Raw genomic sequence first — 25,060 nt, 5'->3', positions numbered from 1 at the left:
TCCGCAAACACTAGGAATTCATTCCGAGAGGCCATAAAGGAGAAGTACTACCCTGTCAGGAGCTATGAGGATAAATACATCAAGTGGACCACGTTGTGGCAAGGAAGGGACAAAGACATGTCAGAGTTTACCAATGTTTTTCATACCCTTCGCATGAAGTTGGGTATCAAGGATTCAGAGAAACAATTAGTATTCAAGTACTGTAGCTGCCTAAACAGGTACATACAGGATGAGATGAAGTTCCTGGACATCTCCTCGCTTGGAAAGACGTAATGTTATGTTGTCAAGATCAAGCAGAAGCTTAAACAGAAAAAGTGAGACTTTGGATCTATGAATCTGAAGCAAGGGAAAGGTTCCCCAAAACCGCATAACAAAGAGAAAAGCTAAGGCGGGGCAGCCCAAGACAACCCGCCAAAACTGAAAGCAAAGAACAACATCGTGAAGCCGAAGAAGGACATAGGAAAGATGGTTGAGTTCCATATGCTACACTTAAAACACAAGTGAGTGTTGGGCTTAGCAATAATTGGCAGCCGAGCTGAAGGCTTCTAAATTTGATGCATGTTCCAACTCTGATTCAGAACCCAAAAAGTGGAATGATAAAGGGAATCAGATTATCGATGTTTAGCCCAATGCCACCCTTGCCACCATGAACATGCAGAAGGAGGAACCTAAAGATCCAGAGGAGGAGGATTGACTCTTCTACTCCTAGATGTGGGTAAAGGATGTCCCGCTATAGTTCATTGTCGACAATGGGAGCCAAAAGAAACTCATTTTAGTATAGGTTGTGAAGCGGTTGGGCTTAACTACCATATCACACCCACAACCATACACCATCGGTTGGCTTCACCAAATATGTGATCTCTGCGTGAGCCAGCAACACCACCTTCCATACAGCATCAAGTGCTTCAGGGATGAGGTATTATGTGAAGTTGCTCATCTTGATGTTTGTGATGTATGCTTAGGCCAACCATACATGTGGAAGTGACATGCTATGTATGAGTTAAGGCCTCAAATTATTATTGTTACCATGGGAAATGAGTTGTACAGGATACTGGAGGTAGCACTGCCTACCACCGTCTCTTTGGTTACTACAAAAAAATGTAGTAAGCACATTTCCAAGACTAGGAAATTTGTTTTCCTTATTATATGCCCTCAGGGAAAGAAGAAGATGGTGGCCATGACCGCCATTTAGGGCACCTCCGCACGACAACTACAGATGGACAAGGTCGTGGAGGAGTACGAGGACATCTTCACCTCCCCTGCAGGTCAAGCACTATATCGATCTAACTCGAGGTGAATTGTTTCCTAATTTACCAATCTATCGGTGATATTTTCTGCAAAACGACAAAATCAAGAGGAAAATTTAGGAGCGGTTGTAGAAAGGTCCCATATGGTTGAGTTCATCGCCATATGGGAGCCTAATCGTGTTGGTACAGAAGAATGATGGGACATGGAGACTCTGTATTGACTATCGAGCACTGAACAAGGTCATTGTTCGGAATAGGTACTCGATCCCACAGATAAATGAACTTCTGGACCAACTCAAGGGGGGTAAATATTTCAGCAAGATTGACTTGATGTTTGGATATCACCAGGTTGAAATTGAACTCTTTGATGTGTCAAAGACTGCCTTCAAAGCTAAGGAGTGCCTTTTCGAGGCTGGTCGTGCCTTTCGAGTTGAAAAATGCTCTTGCAACCATCATGAGGCTGATGGATGACATCTTGTAGCTATTCACTAACTCATTCGTAGTCGTATACCTGGATGAAATCCTAATCTTCAACCAAAGTTAGGAAGAGCACCTCCACCACATCTGACAGGTTCTACAAACAATGTGGCAACACAAGCTATGTGTTAATTTGGAGAAATTCACTTTTGGCATGACCCAGGTTCAATACCTGGGATACATTATTAATGACAGGGGGGTGCATGTGGATCCAACTAAGATCCAAGTCATTCGCGATTAGCCAGCCCCAACCACTCTGACAAAGTTTCGCAGCTTTGTAGGTCTTTCCAATTTCTACCATAGATTTGGGATGGGGTTCTCTCATATCACTTGGCCCTTGAGTCAAGTCGCCAAGGGAGGGACGAAAGAAAAATTCTTTTAGTCTGAATCTCAACAGAAGGTGTTCGCATAGTTGAAATACCATCTTTGCTCTACACTAGTGCCCACATTACCAGACTTACAACAACCATTTGAGATTGAGACAGATGCCTCTGTCTATGCTATTGGGGTAGTCCTTACTCAACATGGACATCCAGTGGCATATCATAGTAAGACACTTTCAGACGCAGTCTGTAAGTATCCCACTTATGAAAAAGATATGTATTCCATTGTGTAGGCCTGCTGACAATGGAAGCATTACATCTTGGGGAAGGAAAAGGTCATCCACACACACCACTGACCCCTGGAGTTCCTGTAGACACAAGGGAAGTTTCAGAATGATCATCATCAGAAGTGGTCCACATACCTACAATAATTCCATTTGAATATCAAGTACAAGAAGGGTAACACCAATAATGTTGTAGAGTGCCTTAGCCGAGCATTGAACATGGTGTTAACCACCGTGCTCGACTCTTGTGGGCACGAGACTTTTCGTTAGCCACTTCTCTACAAGAGCAACTTAGAATTTAGCCACATGTACTATACGCTCTTGGAGGGTCAGAAAGTTCCATATTTTCACCTCCGGGATGCACTGTTATTCCACCTAGGACACATTTGTGTTCCTTCAAGTGAGCATGTCAAGATGATTTGGGAAGCGCACTATAGTCAGGTCAGTGGGCATTTTGGGGTCACAAAAGTAGTGGCAATACTGGAGAAGTATTTCTATTGGCCAAATATTCAACGAGATGTCGGGAAGTACAACAGATCCTACACTGCCTGCACCATTTCCAAACTAACTATCAAGAAGCAAGGCCTCTATACTCCACTGCCTAACCCTAATTTCCCTTGGGAATCCATCTCCATGAATTACATGTCGAGTGTTCCTTCTACTAAGCATGGCAACAATTGTGTTTTTGTGGTCGTCGGCAGATTCTGAAAGATGGTCATTATGGAGGCCTACAAGAAGAATATAATAGGAGAATCCACTCCCTAAATCTTCTTTGAATGGGTGTGGGTACACTTTGGGATCCCACAGTCTATCATCTCATATCGAGACAACAAATTCCTCAGCACATTTTGGTCCAATCTTTGGTCGATGTTGGACACCAAGGTCACTAAGTCCACAAATTTTCATCCCCAAACTGCTGGCCAGACAAAGGTCGTCAACAAGATGTGCGTACACATTCTGTGCATGTATAACTCAAAGCATGTATGCACATGGGATGAGATCCTCCCCTATGTCCAACACAACTATAATCGAGCTCTCGACAGCTTGAGTGGTCGCAACCCATTTTATGTGGATTTGGGATTCTAGCCCCTATGTCCCATTGATGTGGCCATACCATTTCCAGCTACTCAGGCAGATTCGGCTCATCTCCAGTCTGAAGTTGACAAGGCACACAACTTCACTGAGCACATTCAGCACATCCGCCAACCAGTTCCTGACATATTGGACAAAGCCAATGCTAAGTACAGGCAACGACATGATCAACATCGGTTTCCACACAAGTTCCATGTGGACGAAAAAGTTTGGCTACATTTGCAGAAGCAGCACGTCGTTGGGCCCCACTGTAAGATTCACCTGCTTCGATATGGGCCATACACTGCCACCAAGGAAGTACGGGATAATGCCTTCAAGCTCAGTATTCCACCATTCCTTGGTTTTCACCCACTGTTCAATGTGGACCACCTTCGGCCCTACTTTCCACCATTATTGGACACATCCGACACTACAAAACAACTCACACAAATAGAGTTAAACCCATACTGCATGGAACAAGCCCCAACCAAGGATCATGGACACATAGACCAAGAACATCAAACAACAAAGGATCCACCTATATTGAGTTGTGAAAGCATGCCAACTCCTTCACCAGGGCAGGCGGCTCACGAGGGACCAAGTTTAGTAGAAGATTCCTCATCTCATGGAGGAACTCAATGCAATGAGAATTGTTGCTTCCTGAGGGGGGAGGAATGAAATAGGTAGATATTGGTGGCCACCCTCCTATTCCACTTAGACCCCCACTATTGTTTCTTTCAGTTATTCAGTTTCCTTAATTGTAGCACAATTTATTATTTTTGGCAGTTTTTGGGTCTTGAACTTCTAGAGCTGTTTTGAGGCCCTAAATGACGTTTTTTGGGAAAACCACTGGCAGCTAAATGAGTTCTCAACTCAATATTCAACTCAGTATTTAATGTCACCAGTTGTAGTCCTTAGATAGGGCTTTCTAACTAGGTATCGTGTGTGTGAAACGGAGATCGTGTGCCAAAGTTACGACCCCGGGAAATTGATGTTCCAATTTACCCCAATGGGGCCCATAGCTTGGCGTTTCATCTCCTAGCATTAGGTTTTTCGATGTTTAGGGATTTGTATCGTTTCTCAATAATAAATAGGCCTTCAAACTTCATGGTAACACAGTGCAGAGGCATGTAGCCACCACATCTCTTATCAAAGATAAGATACCATCACCCGAGCTAGTTCATTCCCATTCTATATGTAAGCATATTTCAGTTCTTTGTTATTAATGAAATGAAGTTTTATTTCTATTGCATCTCTGTGTGTATGGTTATATCTGTAATTTTGTTGCTTTCCTGTTTAAATTCGTATCGCCGAGGGGAAACCTACTATCATGAAAGAGCTTCTCGGGGACATACATGTTCCCACCATCATATGGAGCAATTATCTACTAAGTTTCGGGATCTCACCTTGGGCTCCATCTAGGAAGAGCTAGCTCATATGGAATGTGAAGGAGCCTCCCAACAACAAGATTTTTCAGACACAATTTCTTGCTAAGTTAACTAATTAGATGGTAGACGTTGGACATGCACAAGGCATTTTTGAGTAGTACATGTACACCATCATCCTGTATTGGCATTCGGTAGACATCCTAGACTCTTTGGAGCATCTACATCATCACATGAGGGATGTGGGCTAACGCTTTGACCACATTGAGCAACATCTTGGTATTCCTCCCCAAGAAGGAAACACCCTCGACAACAATGGAGACACCATTCAGGGTTTCACTACTGACTTTGATTTGTTTGCTTAGTCTTTGTTATGCTCTAAATTAATTTTCACTCTAATTTCATATTGCATCCTAATTTGCATTTTAGCCCATTTTTCAATAAATATATCAATTTTTTACTATTTCTAAACATTATGATTTCCTATGTCTCTCTATGAAGAGCGCACCTTTTGCTATAATTAACAAAAGACTAACCTAGGATATCCACATATATATTCCAATTTAAAAAGTAATACAAATTTTACCAAAAAAAATATAACTAATAACAATATGTTCATAAAAGAATATAAAATTTCAACCCTAATCTTCAGATATCAATCCCTAACATTGTTCAGACATACTAGCTCAATTCGTTGAGTTAGATGATGTGTGAATTTTAAAGAAACCTAGTTGTAGGTGAAAAAGAAAACAAAAATAGGTATCAAGTCTTGTATCTATCAACAACTCGCTCAAGGTTTACTTATTTAAAAGATAAACAAGAAAGTCATGAACAACAACATCATCCTAAAAGTTCCAAGTAGTTCAAGATTGATTTTTGTACCTAATACTCTGCGAAAAAACGTATGCACCATGAAAACAATATTTGTGTATGGACTTACTCTGCGAAAAAACGTATGCACCATGAAAAGAATATTTGTTTATGGGATTCTTAACTCTTTCACATGGAATTCTTATTTTAAAAAGAAGCATGACGATTATATTCACCTACCCACAGGCATGACTTTAAGGTTCAACTTTTGGGCTATGAATATATCAAAGCAAATCTTCATGATACGACAGAAAATCTGAACACATTTTATTAATATGTAATAAATTTCTAATCACTACACCTTAAAGTTTTAAATTTGTATTATATATACATTAAAAAAGAAAACTTCATACTACATAAAATATTAAGAGATTCTCATGTTTATTGTAAAATATTAAGAGATTTTGATCTCTATTGGATTTGATGTTTATTTGATTTATTATTTTGTCTTTCATACCTAGATCAAAAACCATACCTATCATTGAGTCATGGACAATGACATTAACTTACTGAGCAAATTAAAAAATAAAAAGAAAGCGTCAATTCACGATATCTTAAACAAGGAAGCGCTCAAACTTTTTGCATGTTTCAAGCTACGTTAGGTTGATGTTTGACCTTCAAACAGGTCAACGTACACAAAATTTCAAAACTATTCAAAGAATCTTGATTTCTTTGAAACTTTTCAAGGTAACTCAATGTTCGTTATATTTTTGCAGTCACGTTTAAAAATGTGATTTAGGTTAAATTTTTTCTATGAATTCAAATAAATTAAAATTCAACCGTATATGAATTATATATATATATATAATAAAAATTATATATATATATATATATATATATATATATATATATATATATATATATATTAAAAAATTACATAATTATCTGAATTATGTAAATATATATAGATTTATTTAAGTCTCCTGTCTAAATAATTTTAGAATATTTAAGAATTATACAATTTCTTTACTCTTGAAAGTTAAAATAGAATTGTTTTTTTTGTTTTTGTATTTTTTTTACCTCTCTATAATTTGATATAAAATTACGCTGTTTAATTATTTATAAGTGAGAGTAAACTAATTTTATCACATCTCTTTAGCTTTCACATTGGTTTGTAAAATTAAATTATGTTATTTGATTATTGATGGCTAAGAGTGAGAGTGAAATATTTTTATGGCATCATTATCTCCTTCATACTAGTAGAGTAGGTATAATGATGTTTGATAATACATTTAATTAAAATTAACCCAACATGTGTATGCATTTTGGTTTTCTGACATTGTTTTTTATTTAAAGATTATATTATTTTTATTTTATTTTAAAAGGAACAAGTGTCAATCCGATGTTGAGCACAGATGGAATCATGCATCACCCTGGATTATAGAATGTGCCCCTAAACACAAAAAATCTTTTATTTTTAAATTTTTTGTTGTGTCTATTAATAATTTATTTATTTGTTTTTAATTTTATATTTTTTTTATCTCATACTTTTGTGATCCATAATGATTTTTGAAGCTAATTTTCGGATTAATCACATAGAATGCTTTTATGATCGGCCTTTTAAACATACTAATGAGGCTCATCTTCATGGCCAAGAGCAAAAAACAGATCAATCAAAGGGATTAAAAAGTGATGAGATACATTAGGCGTTAGGAAAATAATATTATTTAATAAAAACTAACCATAACGACTAGTTTTTTATTAAAAAATTGTAACCAAAAAAGTCAAAAGTGAGAATTTACTAGATAATTAATATTAATTAGACAAAATAATTTGGTAAAATGGAATTAATTATATATATATATATATATATATATATATATATATATATATATATTAAATGAGAAATAAAAATATTAAATGATTATTATTAATATGGTTATTATTAAATACAAATATATAAATTAAAGTTTTAAATAAATAAATACAAAATAAAAATCACAAATCACAAATAAAGGGAAGGAACCTAACTCTTACTCAATTTCCAATCATCGTTCTTATTGAGATTATTGGTCTGTTTCTCAATTTCAATAGCCTCTCTCAATTTCCTTTGGTTGAAATGATCAATCTTCGCAATGACCCTAAAATCTTCGATCCAAACATGGTGCTTAGTTTTCACCGCATTTTCAACAATAACTTATTGTTCACCACATGTTCAACAAGAATATTATTGAGAGCAACCCTCTCACCCATAGAATTTATGGTTTTCCTAATATTCATCCTTAGATCTATTGTCAACACAATAGGTGGGCCTACCTATCTTCTTGCCAAGTTCTTAGCTCACAACCGCAAACCTATAGTTGGACATGCTAGCTTCTTCGTTAAGGAATGAACTTCCTTTTTCAATCATCTTAAAGGTACCAGGTTTGATCCTTGGGATTTTCTTGTTAGTTTTGACGTTATTTCCCTTTACACAAAAATCCCCATTAATGAGGAAATTAATGTCATCAATCATATTATTGATGATGATACTGCCAATTTGTTTGTTTTTTCCTCAATTTTACCTTTTTCAGTTTCTAGGGTGAATTCTATGAGCAAACATGAGGTGTTTCCATGGGTTCTCTGCTCTCTCCTATTGTTGTTAACTTATTCATGGAGGATTTTGAATCCAAAGCTTTGGCCTCTACTCAATTTTAGCCCAAGCTCTGGAAAATATTTGTAGATGATACTTGTGTCGTCTGGCCCCATGGTCGTGAAAAGTTGGATTTGTTCCTTTCTCACCTTAATTCTCAATCAGACTCCATCAAATTTATGATGGAGGTTGAATTAGATGGAAATCTTCCTTTCCTTGACATTCTCCTCTCTAGATTGGACGATGGTTCCTTGTCCCACCAGGTGTTTCACAAGAAGACTCACACTGAACAATATCTTCATGCCAACTCTCACCATTTCCCAGCACAAAAATTTGGTGTTCTAAACACCCTTGCTACTTGTGCACTGAGGGTCTCAGATGAAAACCACATGGAGGATGAGAAATCCCACCTTCTGGATGTTTTTGAGAAAAATGGCTATAGTAGACATTGAGGTCTTTTGGCTTTTCAAAAATCCAATAAAGGCCCTTCGATTAAGAAATCTCATGATGAGAATTCTTCAAATTTTCTTCTTCCATTCATCCATGGAACCACAGATAAGATTTCTTGTGTTCTTAAGAGGAATAATGTCTCTACTATTAAGGACCCTGTGAACCGTAAGGACATGAAAGTTGTCTATTCAATCCCCTGCTTGTGTGGGATTCCCTATATTGGAAATATTGGTCACTCCACTAATCTGAGAATTCAAGAGCATGCTGCAAACATCAAGCATAATCGTTCCCGCTCCTTGACTATTGTGGAACATGCAGCGAAAACTAAACAACATTTTTGCATTGAAGATTCTAACGTCATTGTGAAGATTGATCATTTCCAACATAGGAAGTTGAGAGGGGCTATTGAAATTGAGAAACAAGCCAATAATCTCAATAGGGACAATGGTTGGAAATTGAGTAAGAGTTGGGTTCCGCCCTTTCTTTAGGATTTCCATTTATTTTTTAATTTATATATATCTATCTATATATATATATATATATATATATATATATATATATATATATATATATATATATATATATATAACCATATTAATAATAATCATTTAATATTTCTATTTCTTATTTAATTTATATATTCATTTATTTTATATATATATATATCTATATATATATATATATATATATATATATATATATATATATATATATATATATAGATAGATATATATATAAACCATGTTAATAATAATCATGTAATAATTTTTAAAGTAATTCCATTTTAACAATTTCTTAAGACAAAGAAGGTCAATATTTTAAAGTTTTGAAAAAATTACACATTTTGATCATTTTTTTTTGCTAGAAATGACATGTCAAAATCAGAATTTTTATAGGAAAATTTTAACAAAAAAATGTGAAATAATAGTTTTTTTTTCAAAAAATAATGATTCACATCAAATTTAAAGTGAAAGTCACATAATACAAATATTGAACATATAAAAAAATTAACTGAATACTTATTCTTCTCATAAAATGTCAAAGTCAAAACATTACAAGTATAACTAATTAATAGTTACAAAAAATGAGCTTAATTTCCAAGCATAATTTAAATTTAATCAATAATATCACGTAATCCAAACTCTTCATCCTCTAGAGTTTCATTATTGTCTTCTTCCACAATATTTTATGCTTCAGTTTTCTCATTTTCCTCTTCTGATGGATCTTTGATGTCTACAAATGTCCCAGTGTATGCTTTTCCAATCATTCCATCTAATGGTGGTTGAGGTTCCTTTGCTTTCTTTTGCCACGCGTGATTCATTAAAATCCCCTTTCCTCAACCCAATTTCTTGCATTTCATCTGGAAGAAATTGAAGAATATTAATTATTTGCTGAATAAATTTGCACTGTACTGGGTATTTTCCAATGACAATGCGATTTGTTCCTTTTTGTAAGCAACATGTTAGTGTTGTACCCAATTATCAAGCACAAAAGAAATAATGAAGTAAACTAGTATAATGACATATAAATTAAGAAATAATATATTGAAATTAAATTTTATATAATAAAACTTAACTGAGCCTGAGAATAAATCTAGAACCCAATCTCCTTCATTTGAACATAAGTCTATAAGATAGTTAATCGATGGCTATAGTTTTTTATAAATGCTAACTATCTCTCCTTTTTCTTCTTTATCTTCATATGTTAGTTTTTTTACAACATCATCATAAACCAGTACTTGGTTATGACTCTTTCCATCTACTCGATTAAGAAGCATAGACTTATAGTTATCATGTTTTGTCCAACTTTCAATATGGATGAACTCACAATCACTTATAATTGGTTGATCTTCATAGTTATTAGGATTTGAATTTTGTTTGTAACATGAAATAGTAAAAGTTCAATTAAATTTTACATAAATGAATTGTTTAACATTAATCATACATACAATTTCAACGTCTTACCATGTAAGCTGCATCCTTGAGTTCGTTTTCCCCTTGAAGCTTGTCAATAATATTTCCAATTGTGTGTTTGAATGAAATGTCACAAATCTCGGTAATGGTGATGATCTGACTTCTACAAATCTCGCAACCACTTTACTAAGAGCTTGATAAGTATAAGGGTCACTATCATAGTTAATGTTTGGGATGTTGAAACCATGGGGAATATCTGCAATAACTAGGGAATAATCCCTTTTAAGTATGTTTTGAGCAATGTATTGACAATAACCTTGTACTATTTGATATTGAATAGTGTCAAACCCATTCCAAATTAAATGAGTAAGAGTTGGATCAAGTTCAACATTACTAAGACACCGTTTCCTCAGACTTTCAATCTTAATTTTTTCAATAAAGCTTATGAAACTATCTAGTGCTCCATTTGCATCCTTCTTCATATTTAATAAAATAAACAAATATATGTATAAGTTATAAAATAAAAATAGTATACAGCTGAATAAAAATGAATGTATAAATCAACATACATTTTTAAATTCAAGATAAAAAAAAAAAATTGGTATTGATGTAGAACTTAAATCTGGGTAGTTGGGTACAACATCATCCCAACTATATTCATTCAACAATTTAACCATTTGTTCTTGTATTTTCATGTAAACCTTGTGACTAGATAAATAAAGTAAAAAAAGTTAATATAATGATATGTATAACAAATACTACCAACAACAATATGTTAGGTTTAAAAGAAAATTATATTCTAGAAATAAGTAAAAATAATTCAACAAAATTACTTTTGAAATTCGTCACACATTTTGTCCAATGATAATTCCCCTGACTTCACACGAGATAATATTGTTTTGACAAGTTTTTCAGCCTTCACCCCTTGTAATGATCTCCAAGGTGTGATAGTCATATCTTCTGGAAGTTGCTTCATTTCAGGGCCTCATTTACTACTGCTATATATCAATGGTTCAGACTTTTTGACCCTCTAGTTTTTAATGCCAATGTCCTCTCACATGCTAAAAATCTCATTAATCAATTCCCATATCTCTCCAATTCCAAATTCCAAATCGAAAATGTTATTGATACTTCTGAATATATTATAATATACTTTGTCACCTTTTGAATTGATTTGTTCCTCAATTTTATAACCTATTTCCATACAACATTGCTTCTGAAATTCTATACTAACTTTTTCCTTATTCCCACCAAATTTTTCTTCAAATTCATTATGAATAAATCTAACACTTTGGATGAAATTCATAGACATCCTATACTCATTATCTATATTATGATCCCATGCCAATAAATTTTCTTTTGTATCTGATAAACCAACATAAATGATACATTTCAATGTTTCAAAATGTGGGCTATTGGGATATTCCTCCATCAATTTCCTTTGAGATTATATAGAATGGTTCCCCCCAAGCACATAATAATTGTAATAAAAAAAATTATACTTATCAAATGCTTCTTTGCTGGGAACTTGAACTAGATCAACAAGAAGCACATAATCAACCACATGAGCATAAGGATTGTACCTCATCAATGTCTTCAAGTTGTGAACATGCAGGTGGTGTGGATTTCTGATTTGATATTTAAATTGTCCTTCACTTAGCTTATAGATTTGTCTGACATTAAGCCTAAATGTACAACCACCCTCAAATAAGTTTGTCTTTGTCAAGTGATGTCGAATGGCATTTTGTTTTTTTCTAATAATGCCATTCTCTAAACCGGCTCCTGGTGTAATGATTTCCCTACTTTCTTTTGAATTTTCACTAGGATCTTCATTGTTGGCCTTGAAAATTTGAGAATGATCAACTTTTATTTTCTTCCTCCTCTTTCCTTCTAGATAAATAACATCTTCATCATCAACTATAACATAGACATTCTCGGGCATTTTTACTTTTGGTATTTTATGGATCTTCTCCTTTCTAACATCAGTTCTAATCTCATTCTCAGTAATGGAAACATATTCTTCAACATTAGTTTCAAATTCCTCATATTTAAAAGTAACATGTCTAACTTTCCAAGATTTATCCACTATAGGCATTCTTTGTTGATCCCTTGGATGTATTTTTGTAGCATCATGGATTACTATTTTTTGCTTGTTTGCCATATCTTCTTCTGACCCTGAGTAGAAATTGTTGACAACATTCATAATATCTTGCTCTATAAAATAAATGCCTCCCAACACCATTGAAAGGTTTTCAATAAAATTATGTGAAAAAAAATATCATATGTCAATAAAAACTAAGTTATAAAAGATATAATAATACAGTTACAACAACGCAAAACACATAAATATAAATAACAATACTTACGATATCTTGTACAATCTCGTTTATGATTTGTTTACACATATTTGTAGATTCATCTGTTGTGTTATACATTGACAATTCAAATTGATATTTAATCTTGTCACATGACTTGGGCAGTTTTGTAAGTACATAAACAACTTCAGTGTCTGGTATCAAACACATGTCTAGTAATTTTCCCACCACCTCATTACTTCCACTATCGTTAGGGATATCAACATATAGATATATCTGCAGATGTTGTTCACATTCTCTATATTTCACAAACCATACATTTTATGTATGCTTCACTTCTTGGGATTTCTTCCAGTATGAAATCAAATTCTTATCCTTTGACGCACTTGATTGATTTGTAGCTATTAGCTCAGGTTTTGTTAATTTAGTAGTATTTTTTGAGGATCCACCTATATTTTTAGTAGTCTTTGGTACATAAATATTCACATAAATCTTCCTCGATGCCATTTTCGTGCAAAAAATATACACATATATAAATAAGTAAATTACAAAAAACCCAATAGCTTAAGTAAAGAAACAAAACGAAACAAAATATAAAAACAAAACAAGACTAGAAACATGCACATCGACCCCCATTACAAGTTGCATGTTAGTTTCATACAAGAAACAAACAAAAAAAATCCATTCCTTAGAAAAAAAAAAGGTATTTATTTTTTCGTTTGTCCCCTATCCCTTGGCAGGCCAGGGGCCGATTATGAGAATCGACCCCCTCCATGACAAGGGGCCTATTCTTAGAATCGGTCCCCTTCTTGCTAGGGGGCCACTGTGCCTTAGTGTCATGTCATTCCCGTGCCTGTGGGAGGAAGCACTTGATCATGGGTATGCCCACCTAGGGCAAAAAGGCCCTCTAGCCTATCAGGGGGTCAATTTTCCCCCTAGGAGGATGTGCCCGGTCCTGGGCATGCCCACCTGGGGAAAAAAGGCCCTCTAGCCTATCAAGGGGTCGATTCCTAGAATCCCCCACTTGGGCAAGTCAGGAAGTCGATTCTCAAAATCGCCCCCCTGGCCTATCAGGGGAAATTCTGAGAATCGGCTCCCAAGTAGGCCAGGGGGTCATTTTGCATTTTGCCCAGGGTGGGCATGCCCATGTCTAGGTGCGCCCACCCACAGGTCAAGCCTGTGGGCGCGCACACCTGACCATGGCCATGCCCACTAGCAGAACCCACCCCCATGACCCAGCCCGCCAAGGGTGAGGGCTGATTCTCATAATCTGCCCTCACGATTGGTGGGCTGGGTCACATGGGTTGGTGTTGCCAGCAAGAACGCTAGGCTCATGTGGGTGGCTGCACCCAGCCATGGCCGTTCCTGCCCCTGGCATTCTGGCATACTGCATGTCATTGTGCCGCGGGTGGGCACCCCCACGGTCGGGCATGCCCGCCCATAAGGCAAGCCTGTGGCCGAGTGCCCACCAGTGGAAAGGCGACATGCTGCATGTCACGTTGCCATAGGTCGAAACACCCGCGGTTGGGTGCCTAGGCCCATAGGGGTCCAGCGCGTCCTCTGGTGGCACCCACCCCTATGGCCCAGCCCACCAATGGTGAGGGCTGATTATGAGAATCAATCCTCACCCTTGGTGGGCTAGGCCGTAGGGGTGGGTGCCACGAATCAGACCTCACCCTTGGTGGGCTAGGCCGTAGGGGTGGGTGCCGCGAATCGGACCTCACCCTTAGCAGGCTGTGTTGCGGGGGTGGGGTCCAATTCCAGGAATAGGTTCCCTAGCCTATAAGGGGGTTGCTCTGCTCTAGGCAGGCATGCCAACAACTAGGCCCACCATGCCCATTGCTGACGTAGTTACCTCCTACCTCTTATGGCGATATAGTAATTTATGATAAAGCAAACATTACAGAATTGTTTTACCCCATGGTGAATGTGGTATTAATTTTTTTTTTTAATAAAAACTTAACATATAGATCGTGTTATGGTGATATCGTAATTTATTTAAAATGTGTGATAGAAGATATAATAAAAAAAATTTAAAAAAATTCAATTATCTAGTAAATGATATATAGTTTAAGTAAAAAATAAATTTTGGTAAAAGATTTAGTTTACAATTTTAATTTAAATATTTAGTTTAAAATATTAATTTCATAAGAAAATTTTAGTTAAAATTTTTCAATAAATTGTAGAAGAAAATTTTGGAGGGAAATACATGAAACCCAATGTTTGGAGGGAAACTTTGGAGGGAAATTTTCATTCTTTAAGCTATATATTATCATTAGGAGAGATTGAATTTGTATCATTCAACATCTTCTGTTTGAAATGCGTGGATTCTTCTGATAATGAATTTTCGCTTTTTGAAGCATCAACATCTTCATCACGTAACAACTCTATTCATATTGATGAATATAATGAAAATTATTTCACTATGAATAGAGAGTCAAATCTTCCACTTAGTACTAATCCTAATGACTATGATAGCAGAAATGATGAAGAGTAGGATGAAGAATTTCAAATAAATAAAGAGTCATTGTTTCCACTTAGTCCTAACCCTATGGACTATTAGAGAAGCAGTGATGAAGAGCATGATGAAGAATTTCAAATAAATAAAGAGTCGTGGTTTCCACTTAGTCATAATCCTATGGACTATGAGAGAAGCAGTGATGAAGAGCATGATGAAGACTTTCAAATAAATCGAGAGTCACAGTCTCCACTTAGTCCTAATCCTATGGACTATGAGAGCAACAGTGATGAAGGTCAAGGTGAAGAATTTCCAATAAATCGAGAGTCATAATTTCCACTTAGTCCTAATCCTATGGACTATGAGAGAAGCAGTGACGAAGTCCAAGATGTTGAATTTCTAGTAAATCGAGAGTCACAGTTTCCACTTAGTCCTAATCCTATGGACTATGAGAGAAGTAGTGATGAAGGCCAGGATGAAGGCTAGGATGAAGAATTTCCAACAAATCGAGAGTCATAGTTTCCACTTAGTCCTAATTGTATGGGCTATGAGAGAAGCAGTGATGAAGGTCAGGATGAAGAATTTCCAATAAATTGAGAGTCACATTTTCCACTTAGTCGTAATCCTAGGGACTATGAGAGTAGTAGTGACGAAGGACAGGATGATGAATTTCCAGTAAATAGAGATTCACATTTTCCACCTAGTCCTAATCCTAAGGACTATGAGACTAGTAGTGACTAAGGGTAGGATGAAGCACTTAGTCCTAATCCTAAGGACTATGAGAGTAGCAGTGGCAAAGGGAAGTATGAATAATTTCTAGTAAGTAAAGAGTCACATTTTCCACATAGTCCAAATCCTATGGACTTTGAGATCATTGCTGACAATGCACATGATAAAGAATATCAAATAAACATTGAGTAAAACTTTCCATTTAGTCTTAATTCTAAGGACTATGAGGGTAGCACTGACAAAGGGCAAGATGAAGAATATCCTCCAAGTCAGTATTTCAAAAGAACATATGATCATAGTGAGGATAATATGCCTCCTAATGATGATGAAAATTATTATACAGATGATGATTCAATGATGGAGACGTTTCCAACAAATATTGTATTGAGGAGTAGGAGCAGACCTTTTTGTATCAATCCAAGATGTTCTAGCTATACAAGGGGTAGAGAAGAATATATCACGAGAATAAGTTCTATCAGTGCTCTCATTTCAATTGAATGTTTTCAAAAGGATTGCTTGAAACATATGGATTTCAAGTTTGCATTGGAGAAAAGGAAGAGATATTTGTCAATGAATAAAAGCATGCAAAATTCATATTTAGTGGAGTCCATGCACTCTACATTGTCAGGTTATGATTATCATATTGGTTCTTTATTTATCTGTAGAAAGGCTTTCAAAATGTTTCATTAAATGGGTAATTTTCATCTGTTAAGAATCCAAGAAAATTTGGAAAAGGATCCCACATTTTGTTCACAAGTACATCATAAACGACAATTTGGGCCATTATGAAATACTGCAATGTCATGGATGAAAGAATTCTTTTCAAAGCATGGAGAGTATATGCCAAACAAAGATACAATACATATTCCAGATAATTTCTCAAGACGATAAATCTACAACTTATACGAAGAATATGCATAAGGTGTTGAAGGAAATGGTCGATTATTACCTATCAATATTTTGTGAAGATATGGAAGAAATAATTCAATAATGTCTCTATTCCTAAGAAGAAAAGGATGGGGGTTTGTAATAGATATTCTTCTCTTAAATAAGAAAGGGATAAGTGTGAAGGGGTAGAAAGAGGTAAGCATTCATAACATTAATTTTTAAAATTGTATAGTCATAAACTATGAAAACGTATTTATTAATGACTTTATTTTATGTTGTGTAGATTCCATTGTCAAAGCGCTTCAAGAGCATCATGAGAAACAAAAAAGTGAAAGGAAAAAGTTGTATGAGAATTGAAAGAAGTGTTATGATAATCAAAATAAATATTTTGGTTTGATAATTGATGGTATGGACCAGAAGAAAACACTTCTACCACATTTTGTTCGCACACCCAAAAAATTAAAAGAGGAAAATTTTATTCATTATCATTTGGTCAGTTGTATGGTCTTCAATGGGAATATGTTGCCAAGGATATACTTCACAGCTCAAGATATTCATAATGATGAAAATCTGACAATAACCATAATTCATGATGTGCTTTCTCATTAGTCTAGTAATCTTCCCAAAGTTTTGTATCTACAATTGGACAACACTTGTCATGAAAAAAAATGAGATGTGTTTGATATCTAAACATGCTTGTTGAATTGTGAATTTTTTAGAAGGTAAAGGTTGGTTTCCTTCTTGTTGGGCACACTCATGACCATATTGATCAGATGTTCAAATGTTTTTCAGTCACATTGAGGAGGAAGGATGATGGGAGCTTTCCATCATTAATTGAATGTATTAATAAATCATACATGGCAGAGCATATTTTTGATGTGTTGGAAGAAAATGTTGATGCGAAGGTTTATTTTGGGATCGCATGGTCAGGAGAAATGCATTGAACAACTTAATGACATTAGCTTCCAACATCAATTTCGTATCAAAAAAATTGATGGGAAAACACTAATATGGGGCAAGAAGTGTTCAACTACTGCACAATGGGCATCATCATGATGTTTGGCATTTTTGAATTTCATTCCAGATCATCCAATATTTGCTTCAAATATATTGTTATTACAATCAGTTGTTGAAGTTCATAATGCACACAGGAATAATAGAGATATAAATTATTCTGATTTCTTGGAAGAAATAAAAAAATTTATTAGATATACATATGAGTACTTTGATATTGTTGATTCAGTTTGGTGGGAGTCTTTTTTGAATAATCAAAGTGATATCATTTCAAGAACAACAAATGAACAAACCTTTGAAAACTCCATTTATCTGGCCACAAAATGTGTCAAATGAACATGAGGAAAGAAACATTGTTGAATAGCAATAATCTCAGGGTATTATTAATTATTCACAGGTAGAGGAAAGAGAAATTTATATTGGTTGCACAATATCTCGTGCACGATGTGAAGCCATGGAAGAACTTTATAGGGGTTTAGTACATGATATTAAGGAGGGTTGCATGATCACAATGCTAGTAGATGGAGATGTCAATGGTTATCCATTATGGATTCCTAAGGTTATAAAGGTCATTACAGAAAATGAAGATGTTGTTGGTGTTGAAGTACATTGGTATGCCACAAATACACACCCATTCAATGGTGTGTACAAGCCAAAGATGGTAGTTGATAAAAAAAGTGGTGGAAAGATAAAAGGAAAGGGTACAAATATAAATCTTCGCCGCACACACATCTTAAAATTGAAGGATTTTGACATAATTATTTATGACTTCAATTTAACCAAGAGAGGAACTCTTTGCTTCAATACAATAGATATTCTGAAGAGGGTGTTACCAGAAGAAATAGTGTTGAGATGGGAGTCTACAGAAACCAGTCGTAGATCTAGACGACTTTTGAAACCTGAAATGGTGGGCAGACATGTGGACTTAGATTTGGAACTAGTTTATGAAAGAGAAGAATATGGAACATCTTCATCTGCATCTAGTCATTCATTTGAAGATGTGAATTTTGATGGTGTGCAAGAAAATATGAGTGATTTTGAATAATTGTCTAAGACATTTTATATAACTGATGTTTGCATCATATCTTGAAATAAAACTTTTGATTTCCATATGAAGTTAAATGAAGTTATGATTCATTTTTATGTTTGTTGGATTATATGTTTTAATTATGATGAGTTTTATTGTTTAGAATATCTACAATGCAACAATAACTTAGAGATAAAATTTATGTTTCATTCAATCTACAAGTATTGACATTTTGATTAATCTATTCATGTAATTTGTTCATAATGTCATGGCTTAAATGTGTTGAAAACTTAGAGTTTTTTAGTTCTATGGTTGAAATTTTTCCATTTTTTTTTTGTCTTTAATGTTATGGTTGAAAACAATTAAATTTTTAGCAATCTTTAGTGTCATGTTATTATATTTTTAACAACATGGATGAAAATGGATGGAATTTTAATGTGTTTCAAATCCCATTATTTTATCTTTATCGTCATTACTAAAAAATGTTTAAATTATACCTAGGAAAGAAAAATGTTATTCTACCAAAAACATTAGTGTGTTTCGTTCATTTATTTTGCAAAAAAAATATTGGTTTTTGCACAAAAAAAATTGTTTTTACTACCATTTTTTAAATATGTTGAAAATTAACCCTTAAAAAAGGCATTGTTCCAAAATACACAATTTTCGTTTTTAGCACTATTTTTCATGTTTTTGGGGGTTTTTTGGCTAGAGTTCCCATTTTGAGTTTATAGTTCTCATTTCAAAGTTTACGTTGTTAGGATATTGTCCTAACCCTCCTGCACCTTCTCCTAACCCTCTCATTCGAGTGAATCATTACCCAATGTGCATCCCAGATGGAATGTCTACATCCTATCCTACCTATGCAAATTTTCCATAAGAAAATGTGTACTTTCCTTTTTCTAGCCCTGCACAAGCTAACACTACACCTCACTACAGTGCAAGTGTTAACTTTGTCCAACATTCTTTACCTCAACAACAATAGTCATTTAAACAAGTCAATACTGCAAAGCCACCCAATCCAAATAAGAAGAAAGGGGAGAATAAATAGAAAAGAAACCAAGATCAAGTGGAAACAAACAACAAGTAAAACAAAATGTACAAATTGGGGGAAACCCCTATAAACAAAACCAAAATCCAAACCAGGGTTCCAACAATCTATAGAAACAATAAAAGAACAGTGATCTCTAGACTAATCACACTTAGGAAATTTGTGATGAATATGCACATTACACCCATCATTGTCCCCAACTCCTCGAGCTCAAATGCATGAGAGAGGATAGGGGGAAAGTTGGAGCCAATCAACCACCAACCATTCTACAAAACCCATTTTCCCACTAAGGAACTAGGTGGGGGCAATTTCAACTACCCCTTCCAATCACAACACCTACATGTACATAGTAGATTTGTTACTCCAAACAAGTAGGCGGTACCATGAAACTCCTCCTAAAACTAATCCCTCAGTAGTTGAGGCAATGCCACTAAGCCCAACTTCACCACCTTTGAAAATTCTACAAGCACCCATAGAACCAATTTCTAAGATGGTCAAGGGACCATTATAATGAACTTCACATAATGTAAAGGAGAAATATAGATACAAAATTATCGATGATATTTCACAATCTCCATCTGTGATATCATATGTTGAGGTTCTTCAAACTTTTCCAACTCAATGGAAATCCCTACTTTCTGCATTATACACTATTGATCCTTTATATTCGAGATTGATCACCTCCGACTTGGACGACTCAAAACCATGACTACCATCTCTAGTCACATTCCAACTACTGGTGACTATTCGAAGTGCCATTATTCATCGATGTATCACTGGTGAGGGGGCATCCATGTGCATTATGTCAAATTTAGTTCGGAAAAAACTAGGCTCCCTTGAACTCACTGCTTCCTCCATCACACTAAGGGCATATGATGGAAACCCATCATTGCCTGTGGAACTCTTTCAGATTGTCCTAGTTAAACTCATTGGTAAAATTGTTCTCACAAATATATAATTCCTTGATGCCCCTCTTGATTAGAATATCTTGTTTGGATTAAGTTACATTTACGCAATGAAGGTTTTTGCATCATTAATTTTCCATACCATGAGTTCCTTTATAACGGGAAAATCATCACCATCGACCAGTTAAAAGATTATGAGATGAGAACCTCCTCCAGCCTAAATAATGTGTTACCCTTTCTAGGGTCTCGTTAGGAATTAGGACCCTCCTTGACTAAGATTGGCCTAGGATTTTTTAAACATTCTTCTCTCCTCGCAACATATTCAAGACACCCTCTTTTCAGAACATCTACTTCCATGGCTCCTATATGCATAGGAACCACCTCATCTAGAAAACAACCTTGGGACAATCAACCACCACCAAAAACTGAAAGTTCTATGGCACATCATACCCCATTCATTCCATATTCTATCACTCAAACTCATTTCCTGTATCCTCCACTTGGTTTCATCTCACATCAAGTGATGGCAACACTTACGCTATCAAATTTGGCTCTAACACTACCCGTCTGGTATTTGGCACCACCTACCACGTCAGTTATGTCAGGACTTGTTCCCATTGATCATGTTATGTCAAGAGCCCCAAAATATGCCTTACCACCTATGGGGACACCGAAGCTTACAAAGATACTAAAGGGAACCAAAGGAAAGTATAAGAAGAAATCCAAGAAGGAGGACCTTGCTAGAACATATTCTCTTAGGGTACCTCCCCCATGCACAGTATGTGATGTATTGGGACACCCAACCAATCAATGTCCTTGATTTTAAGAGATTTCATTCTTCATGCCCCTCAAGAACTGATTCCCTATTATGTATCCCCCGAAGAAAAGGCCACCACATCATGTAACAAAGGATTACGCACTATAAATACTTGTGCCATTTTCGCACAACATGGACATTACACCCACTATTGTCTTGATCTCCCAAAATATCAGAAAGCGTTCGTTAAATTAAGTCAAACTACCACAATTTCACCTCCTATTTCTCCCACCCTGTATGCCTATAATGCACCTAAAATTGTTTACTACATTTCCTCTTATGACAATTGATGCACATCACACCCATGTGTTCTTTGCACTGATATTACTCATCCTTCATTGGCCTACTCGCTCCTTCATGAATTTCAACATTTCCTCATCACCCAACGCATGTAGCGAAATAACTGGTTCGTCAGAGACATTCGCCTTTTGGTTGTCTTCTTCTAGTGCCTCATGTTCCTCAAGTGGTGGATCTTCCTCTGTTGAGCTGTAGTCAGTGGCATCTATTTGAAAAAATTTGGGCTCCTTGCATTTATGACCTGGGGAGTATTTTTCATCACAGTAGTAACATAGTCCTTGCTTCCTTCTTTCGGCCATTTCCGCAGGTGACACCTTTCGGACCTTAAGTGTTTGAGTCGTGTTGTGAGCCTGTGGGGGACGACCTTTAGCAGGGAAATTTGGGCGACTGTATTGGGCTGCTAATGCACGTTCCACGTTACGGGCTACCTTGCAAGCCTCTGTCCAAGTGGGAGGGTGGTGCAGTAAGACTTGAGCTTTGATGGCTTCTTTAAGACCACTGATAAAACATTCCGTGTAGAACACATCTGAGAGACCCCAAGTGCGGAAGGCTAAGGCTTCAAAAGCTGTAATATATTCATCCACTGTACCCGTCTATCGGAGCTTAGTAAGACGACCCAAAAAAGAGTCCTCCTGTTCAAAGCGGTCTCGAAGAGCTTTGGTAAATTGGGTCCAAATCTTAAAAGGTCCATTGCAACGTTGATGCCATTCCCACCATTGCCACCGTTCATTGTCCAAGTACATGCTCCCCAACATAAGCTTAGTCGCATCATCTAAGATACGATTCAGTTTGAAATACTGCTCCATTTGTGCTATTGATGCGGACGGGTGAGAACCGTCAAATTTATGCATATCCAACTTGGGAGGTCACTGACTGGGTGGTGGGTGGGTGTGCCAAACGTGAGGAGAGTGGCTAGACTCACCCTCATTGTATTCATTGCCATTGTACACCTCCTCGTGGGCTGACTCCTTGCCCTTCGAGATTAATTGCTGGACCTGGAGACATAGTCTGGTAAGCTGATTATTGAGGGATTGCATGGATTCTTCAAGTTTGTCCATTCTTTCATTGGCCATTTCTTGAGCTCTAGTTTCTACCATACACCAACCTAATGAAAAAATGGGACCGCCTAAAAATTCTCACTAATAATTGAATGGTACCATCGTGCTCAGCTCGTCGTCCTGATTCTGATGGGCTAGATCACCAATAAGCGCCTCGGAAGATCTCAGACTTTTTTTTTTTCTTTTTTTTTTGAAAACTCCTAACGGAGTTTTACTCCTTCCTGATCAATACTGCAGTCGCCAAATCCTCAAAATGTCCATGCGGCCAAAAGTCCTGCGAAAATTATACCTCGGTATAGGAACCCTTCACAACAACTCCGATCTGGTGGATCTGAGAGATCTGAATGGCGGATCGGATAGCTCTGGGTGGCGGAACAGACTGCTGCTGCGGATCTGCTGGATCTAATAGATCGGAATGACTGATCTGCGAACTCGAGACGGCGGGACTGATGACTGCTACTGTTGCACCCCTTTGCACCAGCGGATCTGGAATAGATGATGTGCGATCCCCCGATAGAAAAGGGAACTATGGTCTTGAGGAGTGTCAGGTGCTACAAATCGCAATATACATAAGGGTCTGGCAGTAGTACTCGGCCCAATGTTTCAGGGCTCTAACTAAGGAGGATCGACTGTACCCTTAGCCGTACAACCCGACTACCCTATCGTACGGGCGAGTAATCTCTCCGAGTGCTGTTCTCGGTGTACTGTAGCCACAAGACGGCCGACGGTTTATCTATGGCGAGGTTTCAAGGGAGCCTAGGGGGCTTCCAATATACCTAGAGGGTACGTGGAAGACAGTCCGTGCGTGGTTCTATCTAATGCGCTACTACTCGAAGGGGTACCCACAGGGGTTACAAGGGAGTACAACAGACGTGACCACCTCTTGTATTTCCTGCGTGCATGCCTCCCAAATCTGCAGGTTTATGCGCTCAATAACAGATCCCATGGTTTAAAGACGCCGGAACACGTCTCTAGCCAAAAAAAAAAAAATTGCTAAGAATTGGAGATCCCACCGGCCCTGGAAAGTGCTCTGATACCACTTGTTATGCTCTTAACGTGCAAAATGATACCCAAATACAGAATATGCGAAGAAAAGATACCCAGAACACAGAGTAGCAATGATTTTATTATTCAAAGAGTAATGTTCACTTGCCTCTTCGAGGGGGCAACCTCCAATAGAGCAGAGCTCGACTACAAAATTATTAAGACATGATACTCCTTGCAGGGAGTCTCTATCCTTTATATATGACTCATACATGCAATACCACAGGCCAATACCGTGGGTTTTATTAATACCAACTATCTAATACTACGGCCCATTTGCAACTAACTGTGGTCCCGTCATTAATTGCGGGTTAACCACTTACAAATATTAATGTGGGCTTTATTGACTCTTGACTATGACGTGATCCCATGACATAAATAAGGGGGTTAGGGTGGGACCCTAAAAGTGCACACGTGTGGGTGACATCTCGGATAAGTGGAGTCAACTAAATGAAGGTGGCCAAGTTAATTGGCCACCTTTCCCTCATTTGATCTCAACCATATCATTGCCTTCGTATGACTCCTAATTACACAAATGCAAATAGAGAAGTGACTTAGTTACTTACCTATGATCCGAGTGTATTTGTTGTGAGGTGTTGTGGCTTTCTCTGTTGCATGCCTTCATTTTCCTTTATGCATGTTGTCTCTACTTGCTGATATGTTGTTGTGTATTTTTGTAGGTTCTTCTTTTGTTGGAGCTAAGCTTCATGTGCCTTTTCAACCTGCAGATGTGCACTCTTTTGTTGTTGGTGCTGGACTTCTATGGGATCAACTGCTACAGGAATTCCTACAGGAGCTCTTGTAGTTGCTTCTCCCCTTGAAACTTCAGCTTTTTCCTATGTTTGGAGCTCGAGAATGATGCCAGAGG

The 25,060-nt window shown here is 36.6% G+C and overlaps 1 protein-coding gene across 1 annotated transcript; it reads left to right on the top strand.

The window, feature by feature from the left end:
* The first annotated feature begins 8,852 nt into the window (after positions 1–8,852).
* On the top strand, positions 8,853–9,167 carry LOC149266654 (uncharacterized). The gene has a single exon (XM_089408926.1). The coding sequence runs from the start codon at positions 8,853–8,855 to the stop codon at positions 9,165–9,167; it is 315 nt and encodes a 104-aa protein (XP_089265052.1).
* Positions 9,168–25,060: the final 15,893 nt, after the last annotated feature.

Source organism: Pinus tabuliformis, chromosome 6 (assembly GCF_031772625.1).
Source record: "Pinus tabuliformis cultivar Carrire ecotype Pingquan chromosome 6, CPIR1, whole genome shotgun sequence".
NCBI classification, from domain to species: Eukaryota; Viridiplantae; Streptophyta; class Pinopsida; order Pinales; family Pinaceae; genus Pinus; species Pinus tabuliformis.
Note: the sequence above shows the minus strand (reverse complement) of the source record. Positions and strands in the feature narration are given on the sequence as shown.

What these genes read in the sequence shown, in the direction of transcription:
- LOC149266654 (XM_089408926.1), top strand. Translation starts at nt 8,853, where the DNA reads ATGAAAGTTGTCTATTCAATCCCCTGCTTGTGTGGGATTCCCTATATT.